Here is a 19,089-nt window from a genome sequence, read left to right on the forward strand (position 1 = left end):
TAGATAAATGCCCTACTATCTACATGTATATATTCCATATTTAGGCGGAGTGTAATTAGCTGAGATGGAAAGTACTCTATCCGAATGATAACGCTACCAACTGCCAGCGGAATGTATACTTTTTCGAGCGAACTTTCGCGTTAAAAAAATCTTCCATCACAATTGTTAACTACTATGTCATTGTGATTTTATTACTACAACCTTCCTCGTATTGAACGTTGATTGCTCGTGATCTATTGATCAACGATTCTACGCATGTTTTATAAGGAATATTTGCGTCGCAACAGAATTTCGTTCCCTCGATTAGATTCGCAACGACTGTGCAGAGAGATAAAAGGTTGGACAACCTGCTGAATCAGCTGAGTCTTAAGTGAAGCTGAATTTCTGACTGGACTGTTATCTTTCATGTTGAGTAAAGTTTTTTCTGTATTATTCGCTTAGCTAAAATGTTTATAAAACCACTTAAAGTCAAATCAAATAATCAATTGAAAGGAACGGAAAGGTAAGTGCAATTGAGTGTGTGTGCTCACCAAAGATTGCACTAATGTATCTCCTATTATTTTTGATTAGGAAAAAATTATGCGAAGAAGTTTTAGCAGCATATCCGTCGTTAACAGAGGAAGAAACGCAATGGTTAATTCCTAAGAAAGAAGCAATCAGTGTTATGAAAATTATTACTCACAATGGCCATACAGGGAAAGTGTATTGTGTGGCCAAGATACCCATGTTTTTCCAGCTTGGGTCTTTGAATCAAGCATTATTACCCACTATATACACATTATGGCATCATCCAAATTTGTTAAAAACATTTACAACGCATTCTCCAGTCGTGTCAAAATTGGCAGCAGGTGCAGACTTAATGTTACCTGGTGTTTGTATCAAACAGCCTGTAACATTATATTCCTTTGGTAAATTACCAAAAGGCACACCTGTATCAGTAAACACAGAAGATAATAAGGTATACACTTGGTCGACTATGTAATATTGGACCTTAAAAGTAAAAGCTTTTAAATTACAACCATATTTCTCCTTTGTATAGGCACCAGTAGCTGTTGGTTTAACTGCTCTCTCTAGCGAAGACATGTATATGTCCGGAGGTTATGGAAAATGTGTAGAAATACTACATGTAATGGGCGATACACTTTGCCAATTAGGAAAGCCTTGCTTGAGACCAAACTTAGGCCCACCAAACGTTGATGGAGATGATCAGTTAAAAAATCCAGATGAAGCTGTAGAAGAAAGCAATGATGATAATGAAGAATCGCTTGCTGAAACAATGAACGAGTTGGAAGTGAATAATGACACAGTGTCGGAAACTGAATCTCCTGATAAGGAAGAAATCAACATAGAAGACTGTGGTGAAATAGAAGATACTACAGCTCTGGAGCAAACAGAAGTAGCATCAGATCCAGTACAAGAAATGGATGACTTGTTAGAATATTGCTTTTTGAAAGCTTGCAAAACATCGATAAAAGCGAACGATTTACCAATATTAGCATCGAATTTCTTCAAAAACCACCTGATCGCGGCATGTCCGCCACACAAGAGTGTAGATATAAAAAAATCTCGGTATAAAAAGCTATCCGTATTTTTAGCGGAAATGAATGCGCGGGGTGTTATCAATACCTCTGTCATAAAAGGTGTCGAAAGTATATTATCAATTAAGGTATAATTTTTATAGTCTTCCAAGTTCTACACGATTATTTGCTCCCGATATTAATGTTAATACCTTTCGTTACAGTTCGATCATATTCTCTTGAAAAGATTGGTAGTTGTAGAAGAACCTGTGCCGCCTCAGGAGCCAGTTGTTTCAAATGCAGCCGTCGTTTCAGAATGTTATAGAGTAACCGCCGATGTTTTGCCGATATTAGCGAAATTCGGATACGAGTGAGTATAACAGTGCCACGCTGGGAATGTGCCGTATTACCGCGATACAATAATTGCAAAGAGAATGATTTTCTGTGCAGAGCAGAAGTCGACAACTGTTACATCATATACCATTATGCTGATTATATGATATGCCATTATGCTGTTATATGATACGAATTATGTACATTTTACTCCCATACGATGATTGCAGAAAAGGGGACGTTATGAAAAGAGCTGAGATCAGAAAATGTTTTACTGAATACGTGAAAGCGGAGAATCTTCAGGACGGAAAGTAAGCTAGAGATACGCTTGAAAATTAAATGTTCATTCAATCTAAATAGAGTAATCGTCTCTTAATGCGTTTTATTTACAGGATACTGAGGTTAAATCCGCAGCTGGCGCACGTTATGAAGACCAAAGTGAATCAGGAAACTGTTACGATGGAGGACGGAATAAACAAGTTTATTGGACGCATGACGCATATGCACGAAGTTACATTGGCGGGGAACAAATTGTTACACACGGGCAAATTGGAGCCTATCGACATGAGGGTCACAGTTCGGTCCGGTGGTAAGAAGGTATAGCGATTGATTTTCAATACTCAAGCGTAAACAAGGTATTATGGAAAACTGGTTATTTGTTCAGATTGTATGTTACAGGTGACGTTAGTGAATAATTTAGAAACGTTCGGTATAAATTCTAAAGAGTTCAGTAAAGAATGTCAAAATATTGGGGCAAGTGCAACAATTACAGACGAACCAGGGAAGAAAACCCCTAGCGTTCTTGTTCAAGGAAATCAAATTTTATACGTGTACAAATTACTCACAGGTGAGTAGTACTGACATATTTTGCAAGATAAACATTTCATGCTTGACTCTAATAAACGTAATTTTTCAGAAAAGTATCAAATTAAAAAGACGTACATAAGAGGACTGGAATTCGCTCCGAAGAAGCAAGGTTTCCATAAGAAAGAATTTATAAAACCAAATGTTCGATAGATGTGCACTACTCTCTCTTATTTATTTAGGTACCAGTAATTTTCTTTTTCAAAATTAATTAGGAATGTTTCCATTATTGGAACTCGCTATTATAATTTGGCTCATGAATAAAGGAATTCTCAACGAAACTCCGTCTACTAATTTTTACCAACGCTTCATCTACTACGGATGGTACATCCCAAAATGAAAACCAAACGAAAAGATAAACCGGTGACCGGTTCGAAAGAGGATCGAGAATCGAAGTTTGTTAATATAATTTATTGTATATCGAGGTTTCAACATGGAAAAGTACAAATATTGCAATATAGGGCCCGCGAGCTCTCCTCGGGTGGGAGGGAGGGAGGGAGGGAGGAGGGTATGATTTCACAGGAAGGAGAGACAACGCACGTTTAAGATCTCGAGAAATTTTTTTCTTCTAACGAGAATGCGCTTGCTACGCAGCGAAACCGAGGTATATATGTATATATGTGCAGATTTTACGTATTTCCTCTTTTTTTTTTTGTTTCTTCTTCTTTCGTTTACCTGGCAATAAGGAAATGTCAACGGGTCGGCGAACAATCCAGCAAAATTTCTTTTGAGTAAAGGAAGGTTCCCTCCTCTCCACGGCCCCCGCATATATTTAATACTCGTTTTGTTTTTTTTTTTCTGCTACCAGTACGCACGGACGCGTCACGATCGTGACGCGCACGTGCGTGTCGTGACAGTTATTACTCTTTTTCTCTTTTTATCAGCATCATTATCATCGTCATCATCGTCGCTATCATATCTTCACTTTCTGTTCCTTAACTAAGCAGACGGCTTACTGGCAACCATGATCGCCCGGCTCGATCGATTTTCCACTTGATTCGACGATCGAAGAAACGACAAGTTCAGAAAGTATCTTAAAATACTTATTTCACAAATTTTCCCAACTTGTACAACGGTAATTACTTTCTGATCGGATTGACGGGCTTTTTGGGCGGATATGACTTAACACTTCAGTCACTCTTCGTTATTCTACCGTTCTCAAAGACGAGACGAACCATTGAAATGTTTTATGCGCTCATCCGGCCGCGAAGTGTTCAATTATTATTAGCGTTCAGAATTTGCTTTCTGGGGACCGACCGATCGTTTCTTACAAGCCATCGACGAATCGTGATTAACAAGCAATCGCGTTCAACGTGAAACATCTCAGAGCACCCTTAGTTTCTATCACACTAAACCCTCGCCTTAATCTCTCAAAATAAGTAACTTCGTCCGAGATCATCATCACAATATTTCGTCAAATCCAGATATTGATCTCGACCGACGAGCATGATCACGGCTGCAACCAAGCGCCTTTCGTCGTCAATCTCTCCCTCACGCTCTCTCTCTCTCTCTCTCTTTCTCTCCCTCTCTCTCGTTCTCTTTCTCTCGTTATATTCTAAATCGTTTCATTTTCTTCTTTTTTTTGGGAACATATTGTGCCTACCGTTGTTGCCTTGTTCATCTTCGGTTGGAATCACAACCATAATCATTGCCACAGTCATCGCCTATCATTCTAATCATTCTCCGCGATATAATCACCGAAATTTCGTAATCATCATCATCATCATCACCGTCTCGTGTCTCTCTTATCATTCACCCTCGCTCTCTCTCTCTCGCTTTCTTTCCATTTCTCGTTTATTCTTATCTTCCCTTTCTCTCTATGCACCTCTCACACTATATCATTCTCTCGTACTTTCTATCTCTCTTGCGCTCCCCTTTTCTCGCCTTCGGAATTTTCATAGTTTTTTTTTTTTCTTTACATATGCAACACATAATGCGACTAGGTAGTACAGGTTAATTAATAATTAATATCGTTAGTTATACAATAATAACGTATGACTAGACAATGCAAGATAATAATTATATCGTAAATAGTAATAATCATGGATCGCAATTTATATCAACAATTGTGATGGCGCGCACATGTTCTCGAGAATGTCGTTTTCGTTTTTATCCTTAAATCATTTTTTTTTTTCTCCCTTTCTTTTAGTATACGCTGTGTGCCTCTGTGTGCGTGAATGGCCTCCTTTCTTTCCCCTGTACGTGTGAGTGCATGTAATCGTGTGGCTATGATTGTACGCACAGTTTCATCTACGTCCGATGCAAGTTATAATAGTCTGTCGGGTTCCTGTGTTCAGCCAGTAAAGTTGTCGAAGGTACGTATGCGTATGTGTAGAAATGACGTGCACCTAAACGTTGCATCAGAGTTTGTCGCTTGTGTGTTTAGCAATAGAAAAAGTATATTGGATCAAGATTCTTGTAAATTCGTGTAAATATTCAACGCATCTCTAATTCGTTACCCCGTTAATACTCGATCTGGGACGACGAGGAGGGAAAGCTCGACGGAATCGAGCAGAGAGGAACGATTCCTTCGAGGATCCCCTCGAGAAATGAACTCTGTTCCCTAACGCGTGTAAATGGCACGCGAGATACGTGTATACGCGTGTGTTCTACGACGAGGAATTCGTAATTTGTTTGCTCCGCTCCGTCTGATCGATTTTCCTCGATCGGAACGAACCTCGAGCTGTAGCCCCGACGAAACTCATGATCACGCAATGAAACGATCGATACGATATACGGTTACAACACATAGGTGAATTGGAACATAGTACACTGATCTTTAAACACGTACGAACATTGAAATGAATATAATTATCGACGACAAATTATTCTGGTACGTTAGACTAACGATAAACTTAACTTAACGTTAACTCGAGGTTTCACTTGAGACTGTTCCGACGAACTGTGTATAATCGTGTATCGTGTGTGTATTATTATGTATACGCGTACGTAGAGGAAGCTTTTTGCTCTGCACTATATATTAATAAATCGGTATCCCGATTAACCTCTTAAAAAGCACGGCCGCATATATACTCGTTGCGCAACAAATAGCCGCCGCGGTGTTACTGAGATGCTCGGAAAATGTCCACGTGAGAAGTACATGTGTATAATATAATATAATATAATGTAAATACAATATAATATGTAATGTAATATAATTTAATATAATATAATGTAATATAATAATAATGTATATATAGATATACCTAATCGCCACGTAATACTTCCAATGGGAATACCTATCTGTAGTTCTATAAATAATACGCGTAAGTAATAATCATGCGATAAGTAGACAGCAATATGATAAATGACGATAATTAAATACAGTTTTATACGTGTACAGGTTCAGATCTGTCCATGTCTCGCGACTAGGCGAAACTTGAAATAAAACCGAGCGTCGGTCCTGTTGAAAACCGTGTACAATCAGTAGACGAACAAAGTATATCCCGCGAAACGCCCGACAAACAAATCGTCGATTTCCATTCGACCGGAGAACGCTGCTCGATCGAAGGTTCTCTACTCTTTAAGAGGTTAAAGCGATCTGCTGGCTGAAACGTTTCCAACGAGATCGATCGATCGTTGGGTAAACGGTTAAACAGTGATTACACGGTATCCTTCGCGGCGACGGCGCTCTGGCAGAAATTCATTCGATCGCGGAATAATTTCATTAGAACGGGCCACGGTGATGATCAGAGATTGCTCTTTTCCCTAGAAAGATCGAACATTACGAGAGAAACCGTTCCTCACGGCTGTCGCCTATGTAAAAGTTCGAAAAGAATATTTTCTCCTCCCCTGATCGTCTTCTCGACTCTGATCTCGATGTGCTGCGATCGAAGCACCAATCGTGATCCAACAACGAACGAACGTTCGTGTCGTTCGCGATCCAAATGATCGACAATATACAGGGTATATCGTGGTACATGGGCACAAGTATAGCGATGGTTTCAGCGTGCGCCAGTCTATGCCCCTGTGCCACGGTGTACCCCGTCTGTATAAGATTTGATTCCATTTCCTGGCACGAAACAGCTGTAACTCGTTTGTTAACGTAAAATCATCAAAGTCGATACTATAGAGTATCTATCGATTAACGAGATAATTAGAAAGAGGAAGAAGCTCGGTGTTCCGATACTTGGTCGATGCGTGAACGTTAGGCCTGTGCACGACCGACAGTAGTACGAGCCCGTGCGTGATCAGACGCAGGCCAAACTTTCTGATCAGAGAAAACGAGCCGTTTCCCTTGCTTCGTTTCTCTTCTTTTCCTAAAACAAAACCGTTCTGTTTCCTATATCGCTCGGCACGGCTCGATCGAGAGCCAGCCGATCGGAAAGTGGTACAAGTCCGTGCATTATCAGACAAGAACAACAAAGTTCTTAGCAAAAAAGGGTTTTTACACTTCTTAGAAGTATTTCTATTCGTCAACTTGCCTCGATGGTCGTTCGATCGACGCTAGTACGATCAGTGTTCGCCCCTCGATTTCCCTAAAGCTCTACGTCTATCGTTCGACGTTTAATCCTATCGACAGTAGTATGGCTCGTGTACGATCAGACACGAGCCGAATCTCCTAGGACATTCCATGCGATCGATCGAACGTTCGATCGCACTTGTATTAGCTTAAACGAACACTGGATTTGATGTTCAGGGCAACTACCAATCGATCGAAAAGAGACACTCGAGCCAAGTAATCCTTCCACAGATCAGTCTTACTTTGTCTACACCCACTGTTCCCCACCTCGACACCCTCCATCCCACCCTAAACATTTGTTTAATAATAAATAATCGCTATACTTTTTTTTTCTTTTTTATTTTTAAATCGTAAATCGTCCGTCGATAATCGACTCGTTACGATTCCCGCGTTCACCGCTGGGTGCCAATATTTTTTTTTAATTCGTCTCCTTTTTTTTTCTCCTCTCCCGCCTACAGTCTCACCGTCTGACGACGCTATTCGCTATACATATACCCTATATACGTTCGTGAATCGTTATCACGAGTATGATTTTGTGCAGTCCATCGCGCGGAAAAGTGTCCGATGATATTGCATTATTTATGTGTCTACGCGTAGAATTTGTCCCTCAATGGTGGACGTTCTCGCCGGCTCGACGGCATTCTGTGTGGAATCTGTTCCGTGATTACTGGAAGCATTGGATAATTTGGCGAGAACCATCGAGATTTAACGCTCGGCTACTCGGCATTCCTCGATAATCTGAGAAACAGTTGCGAGTTACGATAGTACCATAGTTACGTCAAAGTACGGGGTTTATTCGATTGATCATTCCGTTTTCCCTTGTATTAAGAACACGCAGGCTGTTACGCGCTATCCAACGCATGGTTTCAATTCGAATGCGTGATTTAAGAAGAAACAGAAATCCACGTGGAAATGTTCATTGCGCTCCTTTTCTTCGAATACTTGTTCTTTTTTTTTTTTTCTCCCTTTGCCTTAATTTCTCGCTTGCTCTCGCTCCATTCCTCCTTTCCCGTTTCAATGATCTAACATTTAATCGTTATCCTTATAAGTACAGTTTATCACCGTGTCACGCGTCGTTCGTTAATTTCTCGCAATTAAATAGCGCCTTTATTATCAGTTACAGTTAAATATCGCTATTAATACCGTATTAAAACCTGTCATAAAATACATTACTCTATTATAATTCACGTTTTTATTATTTCCGCTTTGCTCCTTCTAGCCTCCCATGGTTTTCGCTCTTTCTCATGCTCTCTCACTCCTTTTCATCGATAACTTCTCTTTCCAATCCAGCACCGATTTAAACACGCTTCCATCAGACTTTTCTCTCGGTTCGTTCAACAATCGTCAACCCTAGCCGCGCATCGCCGACGGAACTCCTCCTCGTCCCAACCCTATTCAAAACGCGAACCTATCGCGACTTTTCGTTAACCCCGCATAAATCGGTCAATTTCGATCTGAGGATCGCGAATGATCGACGTGAACACCAGAGCGCAGCGAAGCCTCGAGAGGAAGCGCTTCGAATGGTTCAAGTTCTCCTGCGGCGTTTGCTTTGGTTCCAATGGGCCATTTGGCGCTACAACGCACCATACTCAACTCGTTTTCACATCGAATCTAATTGCACGAGCATTGCCAACGGTGATCGAGCATCGGATGAAACACGCCCATTACGGAAACGATCTAACAATCTTAAGAAATCGTAACGCTACCAAAAGAAACGAACATTCGAATCATTTAGCTTCTGACATAATTTTGAGCGCAGTTCGCTTCGATACCAGACCACTGTTGGAATGTCCCAGAATTGGTTCCAATATAGTTCCCGACTCTCGCTTGTCAATCTACCATTATTATACCGCGTATCACATAGTCAATTTACATCATGATATCGAACGCGAGTCGAACGAAACAGAAAGGAAACGCATGGCGAGATCGAGCGAAGGTAATATTCTATCTCGTCTCGATCGTGGTGGAAAGAAAAGGGATCGGTTTTCCGTCACCATCGATTCAAAGAGGCGCAGAGACGTAAATGAAACGAGAAGGCTCGAAAAACAGAAACGTCGTTGTCGTGAAAATTGCGGGTGAAAGAAGTGATGTTCGTGTCAGATTTAAGAGCAACTTATATTTCCTTAAGTTACAAAATCATTCATAGTTTTGTCCATTAAAACGACAATCAAAAGACAACGGTATTTTATTCGAGACAGAAAAATTCGGGGGTGACGAATAGCTTCTCTTGCGTTTTTTCGTTCGTTCTTCTTCTTTCTCTCTCTCTCTCTCGCGCGCTCTCGCTCTCTCTCTCTCTCTCTCTCGCTCGCTCGCTCGCTCGCTCGTTATGCATCTCTCTCTCTTTTTTTATTTCGTTTTCTTCTATATTAATTTTTATGTTTTTTTTGCGTTATTCTTAATTAAATTTTCTTATCGTTTCGATTCTGTATTTTTTTTTTTTGTTTCTCGTTAGATTAGTGCCCTCCGTTCACTTACGTCTACGGTTGTTTCCCATTAAAGCTGTAAACGTTTATTATAAAGACAATTCGTAACAGTCGGACAGATTTCACGTTCGATCGTGATCCCTTTGTAAATCAACGAGTGTTTTCGCGTAATTTCTTTTTTTTTTTTGTTTTAATTCGTCATTACGAACGGACCGTCGAAACTTGTCTTTTAAAATGGTCGACGTACATGTACTTCTTATCTTTTACTTTTGTAAGGTTCCGTTAATCTATCGGTTATACTTCATTTCTTCACCGATTCAATTACGCGTCGAATTTCACGTGAAAATCAAAGAAAAAAAAAAGGAGCTGCGCGGTTTCTCGTTTCTCATTTTCGTAAATTTTTCGTTCGTTCGTTTCGATTTGTTCTGCTTTTTTTGTTTTTTGCATTGTTTCCGCTCGATGATTGTGCTCCACACACGCTTTGGAGAAAATCACTTCGAGAACGATAAATGTATTGCACTGCGTTTTATCCTGGGTGATAATTCTTTTTTTTTTTTTTCTTTATGAACACTTATACATACAACGTTATAATATCGTAATGGTAAAATCTGGTGTTATAATAGTTAATACGGAATCACCGCGACAATTGCGAGTGTAGAAACTCGATTCCCTCGATCGCGTCGAGGATCTTCTACACTGGTAATTATCGGTCACAGGTAGAAATCTTTTTCCGAAACTTAATGCCATCCATGAACTTTGCACCAGCTGTTTTCATAAAAAAATCGGGAAGAAATTTGTTTAATGAAACGCTCCGTCAATCGAGGAGCAGGAATAGAATTTCTCTAATATAAAGAAAAAGAAGAAAAATGAAAGTATTCCAAAGGAAATGACCGAATCTTTAATTCACCAATCTAATTAGCAATGGAATCAGCGTCAAGTTTCCAGAAATGATTCTACGGTTCTACTGCTCACTCGGATAACGTCTCTCCGCGAAAAAATCCCCTTATCTTAATACTGTCGATGAATAAACTTTCACTCGATTCCCTATAGAAATCCCTCGTCCTTTCAATAGAAAAAGGATAAGTGTCTTTTTGGCGGGTTTAGCTCACGGGAACGCGTCCGTTCGAGATCGATCGTTAGAAACGCGTCTAAATATAATTACGTACGATTATTAATCGCGAATTTTGTACCTCGAGGGTCTGGCCGTCGTGGAATGTGTAAAAATTCGACGATCCTCGTCTACGTGATCGATGAGTCGCCATTAAATACAACCGTGTCTTTTCGATAAGTAAATCATAGGTTTTAGCCCTCGCAGAGCCTCGAGACTTTGCGGGACGACGGAAATTGTGGAATCCAAAGAAGTAACCACGAAAAGTAGCCTGCGAAACGGTGGAAACAAAGCTTGGAATGAGCCACTGTAGTCGTAGACGAGAAAAGGAAGTCTTTTATTCCGCGCGAGAACCCTCGTACTCGGATGGAATGTATCTTCGATATTATAATACGAGATCATCGAGATCTAGCAAGCACCTCTTCGTTTTAAAACGCCCCGACTCTATCACTTTCGAAACAACTAAAATACTGACTCAACCTGACCACGCTAATTTCGTGTCCTCTGTTCGCGATTGGAACCATCCTATTGCACGCTTCTTTCGCACTCCGCCACGTTTGGTGCGTCACGTTCTCGCATATCAATTCCTCGATCATCGCCTGGTTAATATTAAAATTTTCTCCCCTCGCACCGTCTGCGTCGATCGCTGCGATTCTCGTTTTACAAGTAAATTCAGCGAGCGACGAGAGACCCCTCGTCGCGCTGAATTTACTTCTAAAATCAATTTCACTTGAATCTATTCCGTGCGTGTACATCTCGTGACACGGGGTGTTGTAAAGCGTAAAACGACAGGACGACGATCGAGAGAATCGATCCGTTCCGCGGGAGCAGCGTGCGTTTACACCTTTTAAACCTCTACGGATCGTACGACGACGATTACCCTCTCGTTGCCACTATCCTTTAAATAATTTATATATCGCGTCCCGGTATGAGCAATTGATTTACCGACAGTCTTTCCGTCTCTCGATTACACTTAATACACGAAAAGGAATTAATCTATCCCCCTCCCTATCTCAACCGCCCCCAAGTCCAACCAAGCGTTCTGTCCCCAGCAAAATATAAATTATTTAAACAGTACATGGATCACGAGACTCGACCAGCTCTCTTCTACTATCGACCAAGTCCAGTTTTTTGTCCTCAGCACCGTGACAACATCTGGGAACGAAGAAGAAACGACAAAGGATAATGCGACAAGAAACGATCCACCGAAAAATTCCTCAAACAAACGCCGCAACCCTCTCGAGAAGGTCCGATGAGAAAGACTCGATTCGCTCCTCGAATCACGTCTTTTATTCGATGCCTTTCTTTTTTTTTCAATTTCTTTTTCTTTTCTTTTTTCTACGAAGAAAACGCTTTCGAGAGAGCAAGCTCGAGTACGAAGAAAAAGGAACGGAAGAACACGTGCGAACTCATTTCCTGTGTCGGGGTAAAAAACTTCCGAAAGAAGGGGTTCGAGTGTGTTCACGGAACACAGACGATTGAACACACCTATGAAAACACCCATTCTGTGATCCACCTTGTAGTTATACGTATATATTGTATATAATACATGATCGTGCGAATTTGTTCGTTCTGCGTTTCGGTTGAAAAAAAAAAAGAGAAGAAAAGCGAAAAGCGACCAACTGCTCGGCTTTTCGAAGAACGTCTCGTTTACGCGTCGACCACTAGAAGAAGAAGAAAGTGTGCAAGGAGACAAAAAGGAAACGAAACGGAAGAAGCCCCCACGAAGCACCGTGAAACTCACTTGGCGCGTGTGCCCGAGAAAACATTGTCGAGCAACAATTCCCCGGGACACCCGTTGCAACAATTCGTTCTTTTCCTCCCTCTCTATTTCTCCTTTCGATACGTTCGTAGCTGATCCGGTTGACCAGCCCGGCAAACAATCATCCGATCACCATTCTAATAAACTCCTTCATCCCTTTGCTACTTTTTCTTTTTCCCCCTTGTTTTCTACTTGCATCCTCTGTGTTTTCATTTCGCTTCGCTTTTTCCTTCCTCGTTTAAAGTTGAATTAATTACATATATTGTATATCATCTTGATGCTTGTGTACTCCTTATGCGTGTATGCGTGTGTATGTATTCTCTTAACTTGTGTATACAGCCACACTTTGTTACCCTCGCGTTCAGTCTTCATCTTTTTCTCGGCATCATTCATAAACGGCATTCAATCTTGTTGGATCTCTCCTAGTTTCTCGCACGCGCACGTAATTTCTCTTTTGCATTCTGTTACTGTTTTGTTGTCTTGTGGTAATTGTCTTGGTATTTTTTTTTTTTTTGTTTGTTTGTTTCTGTCTGTTTGTTTTGTAGTTGTTGTTTCATTTTTTTTAGTATCACTATAGAGTTATCGTAATTAAATATTTATACACCCATTGACAAACTAGCTACCACGTTTTTTTTTGTCGTTTAAATACAGTTTCATAGATATCAATTAATTTAATTAATTAATAGTTATTATAAGTTACGATAATTAATAATTAGAATAATCAAAACATGTACAGAAGATTATAGATTATCTCTTTCTTCCCCCACACTGACCTATCTTGCCCCTTTCCTCTTCCGTTCGCAATTTTTCCCTACCTCTCTTTCTCTCTCTTTCTCTCTCTTACGTCATTTTCTTTCTAGTCCACCCTCTGTATATATCCCCCAACATTTGTCCTCCCACTTCTCTCTTCTTATTATTTTTTTTGCAATTTTTTTCATCTTTTGTTATCGGCGTCAGTTAGTTATCGGCTAGTTAGCGGTAGCCGGTAGTTATCGGCTTTTTTGTTAATCGTTGTGACTCGACTCGGAGTAGTTTCTCGAGTACTTCATTTTTTTTTTTCTTTATTTTTTTAAATATTTCCTATCCCTTTCTCTCCTTCTATTTTACACCCATCCTCTCGCACGCAATCAGTTCATCTTTCGTACTTCTTTTAATTCACCAATCGACTCTCTCGCTGGTCTCACTCTCTCCCTTTCTCGCTCGTTTTTTTTTTTTTATTATTATTTATTTACCTCTTTTTAATTAGTTAGCGCTTAAGTATATAAATACTCTTCATCTTTGTTTTTTCTTTGTTTTGTTTGTCCGCTTTGTTTCGTTAGTTAGGCCTACGGTGAGCTAGAGCTGTTTTATTTTTTTGGTTGTCGCGACAGTCACCCTCTTTCCATTCCCTTTCATTTCAACACCGACATTGGACGTTCCGCGGCCCATCGATCGGACGACGTACTCGAGAAGGCGTAAAAATAATTTTACCCACCCCCGATATATATCGTGCGCCCCTTTCCTCCCTTTCCCAGCCCTCGTCCACTCTCCCATCTCCTCATGCACGCATACACCCTCGCCCTCCCTTTCTTTCACGCACGCACACGTCCTCGCACGTTCACCCTCTCTTTCTCTCTTAGCTTTCTTCTTCTTTGGTTTCGTGCTCGCTCGAGAGGGTCGTGTACACCCCCGCCTTTCGCGATCAAAGAAACACCACGGGGCTGAAAGGCCCGCAGTGACAATCGGTGCGGAACGAGAACGGGTCGAGGGGGTGAGAGTCGTGGGAATGTAAGGACAACTGTGCGAGGTCGAGAACGTCGGACAAAAACCCGGAGAAAGAGGAGCAGGCCTCGTGAAACGAGCGACGTTCCAGTCGACGCGATAACGAGGGCAAGGAATGTGAAAAGGGAACCGAGACGCGCGCAAAAGGGGTTGCAATAATCGTTAAGCAATCCGAAGGGCGGGTGTACGGGACACTCGACGAGTTTCTCGCGAAGCTGACGAGACGATCGAAGCTCGAAAGCCCTGTACCTCGGTTGAACGAGAAGAATGTCGCTTCCTGGGGCTGCGGAAGGCGGATCGAGGCTTAACGTTATGGACAGTCTATCACTCGATCGCACGGTGTACATTGCTACTTCCGCCGCCCCCGTGTCGCGTCAGTCCGCTTGAAAAATGCTCTTTTCCTAAAAAAAAAAAGAAAAAACGATTCAAAAAGTCGGGAGCCTATCCACGGTCCGGCCTGATCGCGCCTCGCCCCATCAGGCTCCATTATCTTCATCATTTTGTCTCCGCACGACAGATCAGACAGACAACGATGGAGCCTGATGATCGCTGGTGGCTCGATCGATTATTCTAATCGCGAGGGGGTTCACGAAATAATCTCTAAACAGCTAGTTTCTAACGCTCTTGTTCTTCTCCTAAGTCCACGAGAAAAACGACGTTTGCTTTTGTTATTTTTTTTTTCTTGCTTTTATCTCTTCTTTCTTTTTTTTATTCGTTCTCGAGGGGGTCTCTAGTTTCCCTGGAAGTTTCAGGAGAGTATATCATCGATCGCAGCCACGATCATTCGCAGCTAATTAACATCGCCTAAAATCTCAGTCTCTGCGGTATTTAGTCGCTTCGATACAAATTGGAAGAGGATTTTTCTTTACCCTTTGTTTTCTTTGGTTTAGTAGCATCCATTCGCTTCGCCCTTTTCCCCAATGGTAGCTCTCACTATCCCATCGCACGCCCCAATGCACCAACGATCCCTGTCTCGCCCTAAAAAGCGTAATACAGCCACGGAATATCATTACTAATCATCGTCGACCGATTAGAACCACGCACACGATCGAACGGCTTCGTAGATCCTTCTCGATCCTCTACGATCGATGAAGAATCACGATGGTAACGCTTCCCATAAATATAAGTCCCGTCTTTCCGCTCTGTCAGCTTTTCGTTCGCATTTCTCTTCAACTTTATCCTCGAACGACTCAAGTCTCACACCAAAGCTCCAGATCGCACCACCCTTTTGAATCTGCCCACAGGCTCGCGATTCCTCACGACAATGGACGACAATGAGACGAGAAGAACGAAAGCAGCGAATCGTCGACAAGACGCGTGTTGGTCACGATGACCGAACGAACGATCACGTTCAGTAGACGATGACAATGAATGGGAATCATCGATGACCATCGACGATGAAAGGGTGCGAGGGCGGTGACGAAAGGCCAACGATCCTCGCGACACTGGAATGACGATCCTTGAAACGATCGACAAGCCGTCGAATAAGGACAGCGTTGTGCGTTATTCGAACTGACAGCGACGTACATATTTCATCACTCGAGACCGTTTCCGGTGAAGAACGCGCGATACTCCCTCGGCTCGAATCGCAATCTTACAAAGTACTTTTGTGCAATTCTGTGCAAAGTGATTCGAGACCGTTGGCGTGGCGTTTCGACGTTATCCACCGGTCGGGTCTGCTCGAAGAAATACGTGTTCATTGATCAGAAAATAAAGAGATCGTCGTTCGCGTGCTCTCAGAACCCTAATTAACATCGATGGACAAATGTGAATGCTGTCTTTCTCGGGTTTCCCTCTTATTGCTAGCGTTCTGCGATTCTTCGTGTTACCGATTGACCACCCTTTCTCACGGTCGAGTCGAAAAGAAAAACGATGATCGGGTGACTTGACGAGAAATCCACGGAGGCATATGCGTGAGAAGATTGTCGAGGGTACGATTGAATGATAAGAAGGAATTGAAAAGTTCGACGGGGAAATCGATAAGAAAATTGCACTGATTCTAATGATCAATTAACAGAGGACGTCAGTGGTTTTAGTAGAATATCCAAGCTCGAGCAGAGAAGCAGTTCGACGTCTAACTGGAGGCCGAATCGATAAACCACACCCTATAAAACGCTTCTTTCCCCTCTTCTTCGTTCATTGAAAAGTACAAGAGTACGAATCATTGATTCCCAAGTGTGATAATATCCGTGATACGAGTAACGATTAAATGCGAATCCCCCAATAAAGGTAATATCATTCGTCCGTCAGCGAGATCAGCTGAAAACCGCAAACGCGTCGACGTATCGTCGCGGTGGAACCGATTCCCCAACGCTTTGCGTGCCACGATTTTTATTCAGATTTTGTACGAGTAATAAAATTCAGAAACATTAACGTCGCCAATTTTTCAATATCCGTGTAAAAAAAAAAGAGAAAAAAATTAACAAGGCATCGTGTATACTCCATGAGGAACCCTCAAAGCGTTTAGAATCGATTCGAACGCGCTTCGACGATCGAGTCTTAAATTATTTCTCCCCTGCTAAGAATTCGCCCCATCGTCAAGGGTGGCCACATGCGCCACTGTCAATTAAACAAGTCCCGTACGTGTTCCCTGTATAAACATGTGTGCATGTGTAATATGTCTGATCCCTTGTTACTCTCTTCCCTACTAGTCATTGATAATGAATGCTCATTATCATCGTCATCATCGTAGCAATAATAACTAACAACGATTATTGAGACTTAAATACAATACACATAATGTATATCTAACATAATAGTCGTATGGTAATATAATTTTATGGTTAAGTAGATTAGCGTGTTCCCCCTCCCTCTCGCTGCCTCTCACTTTCTCTCTCTCTCACACACTCTCTCTCTCTCTCTCTCTCTCTCTTTCATGCACTTTCTTTCCTACTCTCGCTCAATATCTACTCTAACTTCCTCTTCTGGCCTCGCGTTCTTGCCTCGATCGATTTCTCCACCCCCATCCCCTCCTTTTCTAATCGTACTTCGATCGCTCTTCGATTTTGGGAAGAACGGGACAGGGCGTGCACGGGTTTCACACGTGAACTTTATCGAGTTCCATACCAGTCACCACGACGAGTATCCTCGTCGCATTGTGCGTCTCTTCGACTCGTTCGAGTCTGTCTAGCATCGGCAGCCTCTTACTGTACTGTGCGCTAAATTGAGCAGCTCCGGCGGGCAGACTTTCGAAGGGGAAAATGGGTCGAAACGGTCCAGCGATTCTTTATTCACTGAGTTCACTAAGTTCGTTAGCTAGCAAGATGTTACTGTTGTTAATGTAGCCTCATCGATACGGTTGATCGATGCCCATCGTGATGCGATTCATCCCCTTTCCCCTTGGCGCCAGTCCCCGCCCATGACACGATCTCAGATCCACCGAGGGACTACATCCTCGCCCACCACTCTACCGATCATTGGTTTCACATCCCGACGAGCCTCTAATCGTATCGTTTTATTATTTTATTGCCGCGTCACGGGGGTGTAATCACGCACACGAGAGCGCCGAAGCTACCCTCGCGTTCGCCTCGTGGCATTTGTACTTCTAACAATGAGTCACCTCCCCGTCCGGGGTATCACGAGCCGTGTCCATTTTAGTGTCTAGGATCGTGGGCGCGACTGGAACCATTGATAGACCTTCACCTTTCAGTGCTTACACAATACACTAATAAGAACCAATATCGTCAACCCTTAATTACTCTCGCCAATTCAATCGTATACGTATTTACGTTAACTAACAATCGAAGGTAATATCAATGAGAATAAAGCGATTTTCAGGCGGCCAGAATGGGGACGAGCTCGTGTTAATTAAATTTAATACGTGTACAACAGCGACGCGTGGATAATATCCGAGATTAAATTTGCACTGGCTCGCAATGAGTGGAAATATGAGGCCAAGTAAATAATTAAGGATTAACTGAACTTCCAATGTGCGAACGATCGATTTAACACGAGCACCGATAGGTCGTAGGTCGTCGCATCGATCGGTACTCGCGAACTTTGCCCTCGAGATCGCAGACTCTCGAGATGGCAGGGGAGCGGAAGCTCGTACGGCTCGTACGTAAAGCCCGTTAAAGTGGCTCGTGGTCTCTTTAAAACACGCGGCACGGTTCGGAGTGTTAACGATGGACACGAATTTCTCGCCGGTTCCACAGGGTCGCCCACGATGGAACGATGATAATAATAGAAATGTTACGAACCACGATCGACGAGAGCGTGCAGTAAATGTCCAGCGGAAACGGTCGGGTCGTACGCTGCGCTCGCGAGTTGCCTACGCATCGATTACATCAGTCTCTGTGCGAGCAACGAGGAATGTCAGGAAGAGTAGAAGATATTTATAGTGCGTGTCTTTTCTTTTTTTTTTCATTTTGTTTTTTTTGTGGTCTTTTTTTTATCGGGATGGGTAGATAATGTAGATGTAAACCGTGGTCGTTTGGGAGGCTGGTGGCAACTGAAACAAGTAATCGAAATAAAACAAACGACGTATTTGAACCAAACACAAATCAGTTTAATCCTTAAATAAAACATAATTTCTGTTATGTTATATAATAATTAAATAAATAAATAAATAATCGGTAGTAGTAGTAAGTAGTAATAATAATAAGTAGTAGTAGCGGTGGTGGTGGTGGTGGTGGTAGTGGTAGTAGTAGCAGTAATTATAGCCAGTAGTTATAGCGGGTGATAGAAAGTAACGGTAGTAGTAGTAAGATGTTAAGTAAAGTGAGTAAAGACTCTTTTTTTCTCCGTTTCTAGTGAGGTACGAAAAAGTAAGTAGATAGTAAAGGTGTTAAGGTTTTTATACGTAGCTACTAGACGAGAGACAAAAAATATATACGATTGTAATTAATAATAGCAATGAT

The 19,089-nt window shown here is 41.9% G+C and overlaps 1 protein-coding gene across 1 annotated transcript; it reads left to right on the plus strand.

The window, feature by feature from the left end:
* Positions 1-251: 251 nt before the first annotated feature.
* Eif2d (eukaryotic translation initiation factor 2D) lies at positions 252-2,911 on the plus strand. The gene is made up of 8 exons (XM_076895935.1): positions 252-502; positions 571-958; positions 1,040-1,666; positions 1,742-1,887; positions 2,081-2,161; positions 2,243-2,447; positions 2,529-2,697; positions 2,767-2,911. The coding sequence occupies exons 1-8, from the start codon at positions 447-449 to the stop codon at positions 2,865-2,867; spliced, it is 1,773 nt and encodes a 590-aa protein (XP_076752050.1). The 5' UTR covers positions 252-446; the 3' UTR covers positions 2,868-2,911.
* Positions 2,912-19,089: the final 16,178 nt, after the last annotated feature.

This window comes from Xylocopa sonorina, chromosome 5 (genome assembly GCF_050948175.1).
Source record: "Xylocopa sonorina isolate GNS202 chromosome 5, iyXylSono1_principal, whole genome shotgun sequence".
Lineage (NCBI taxonomy): Eukaryota > Metazoa > Arthropoda > Insecta > Hymenoptera > Apidae > Xylocopa > Xylocopa sonorina.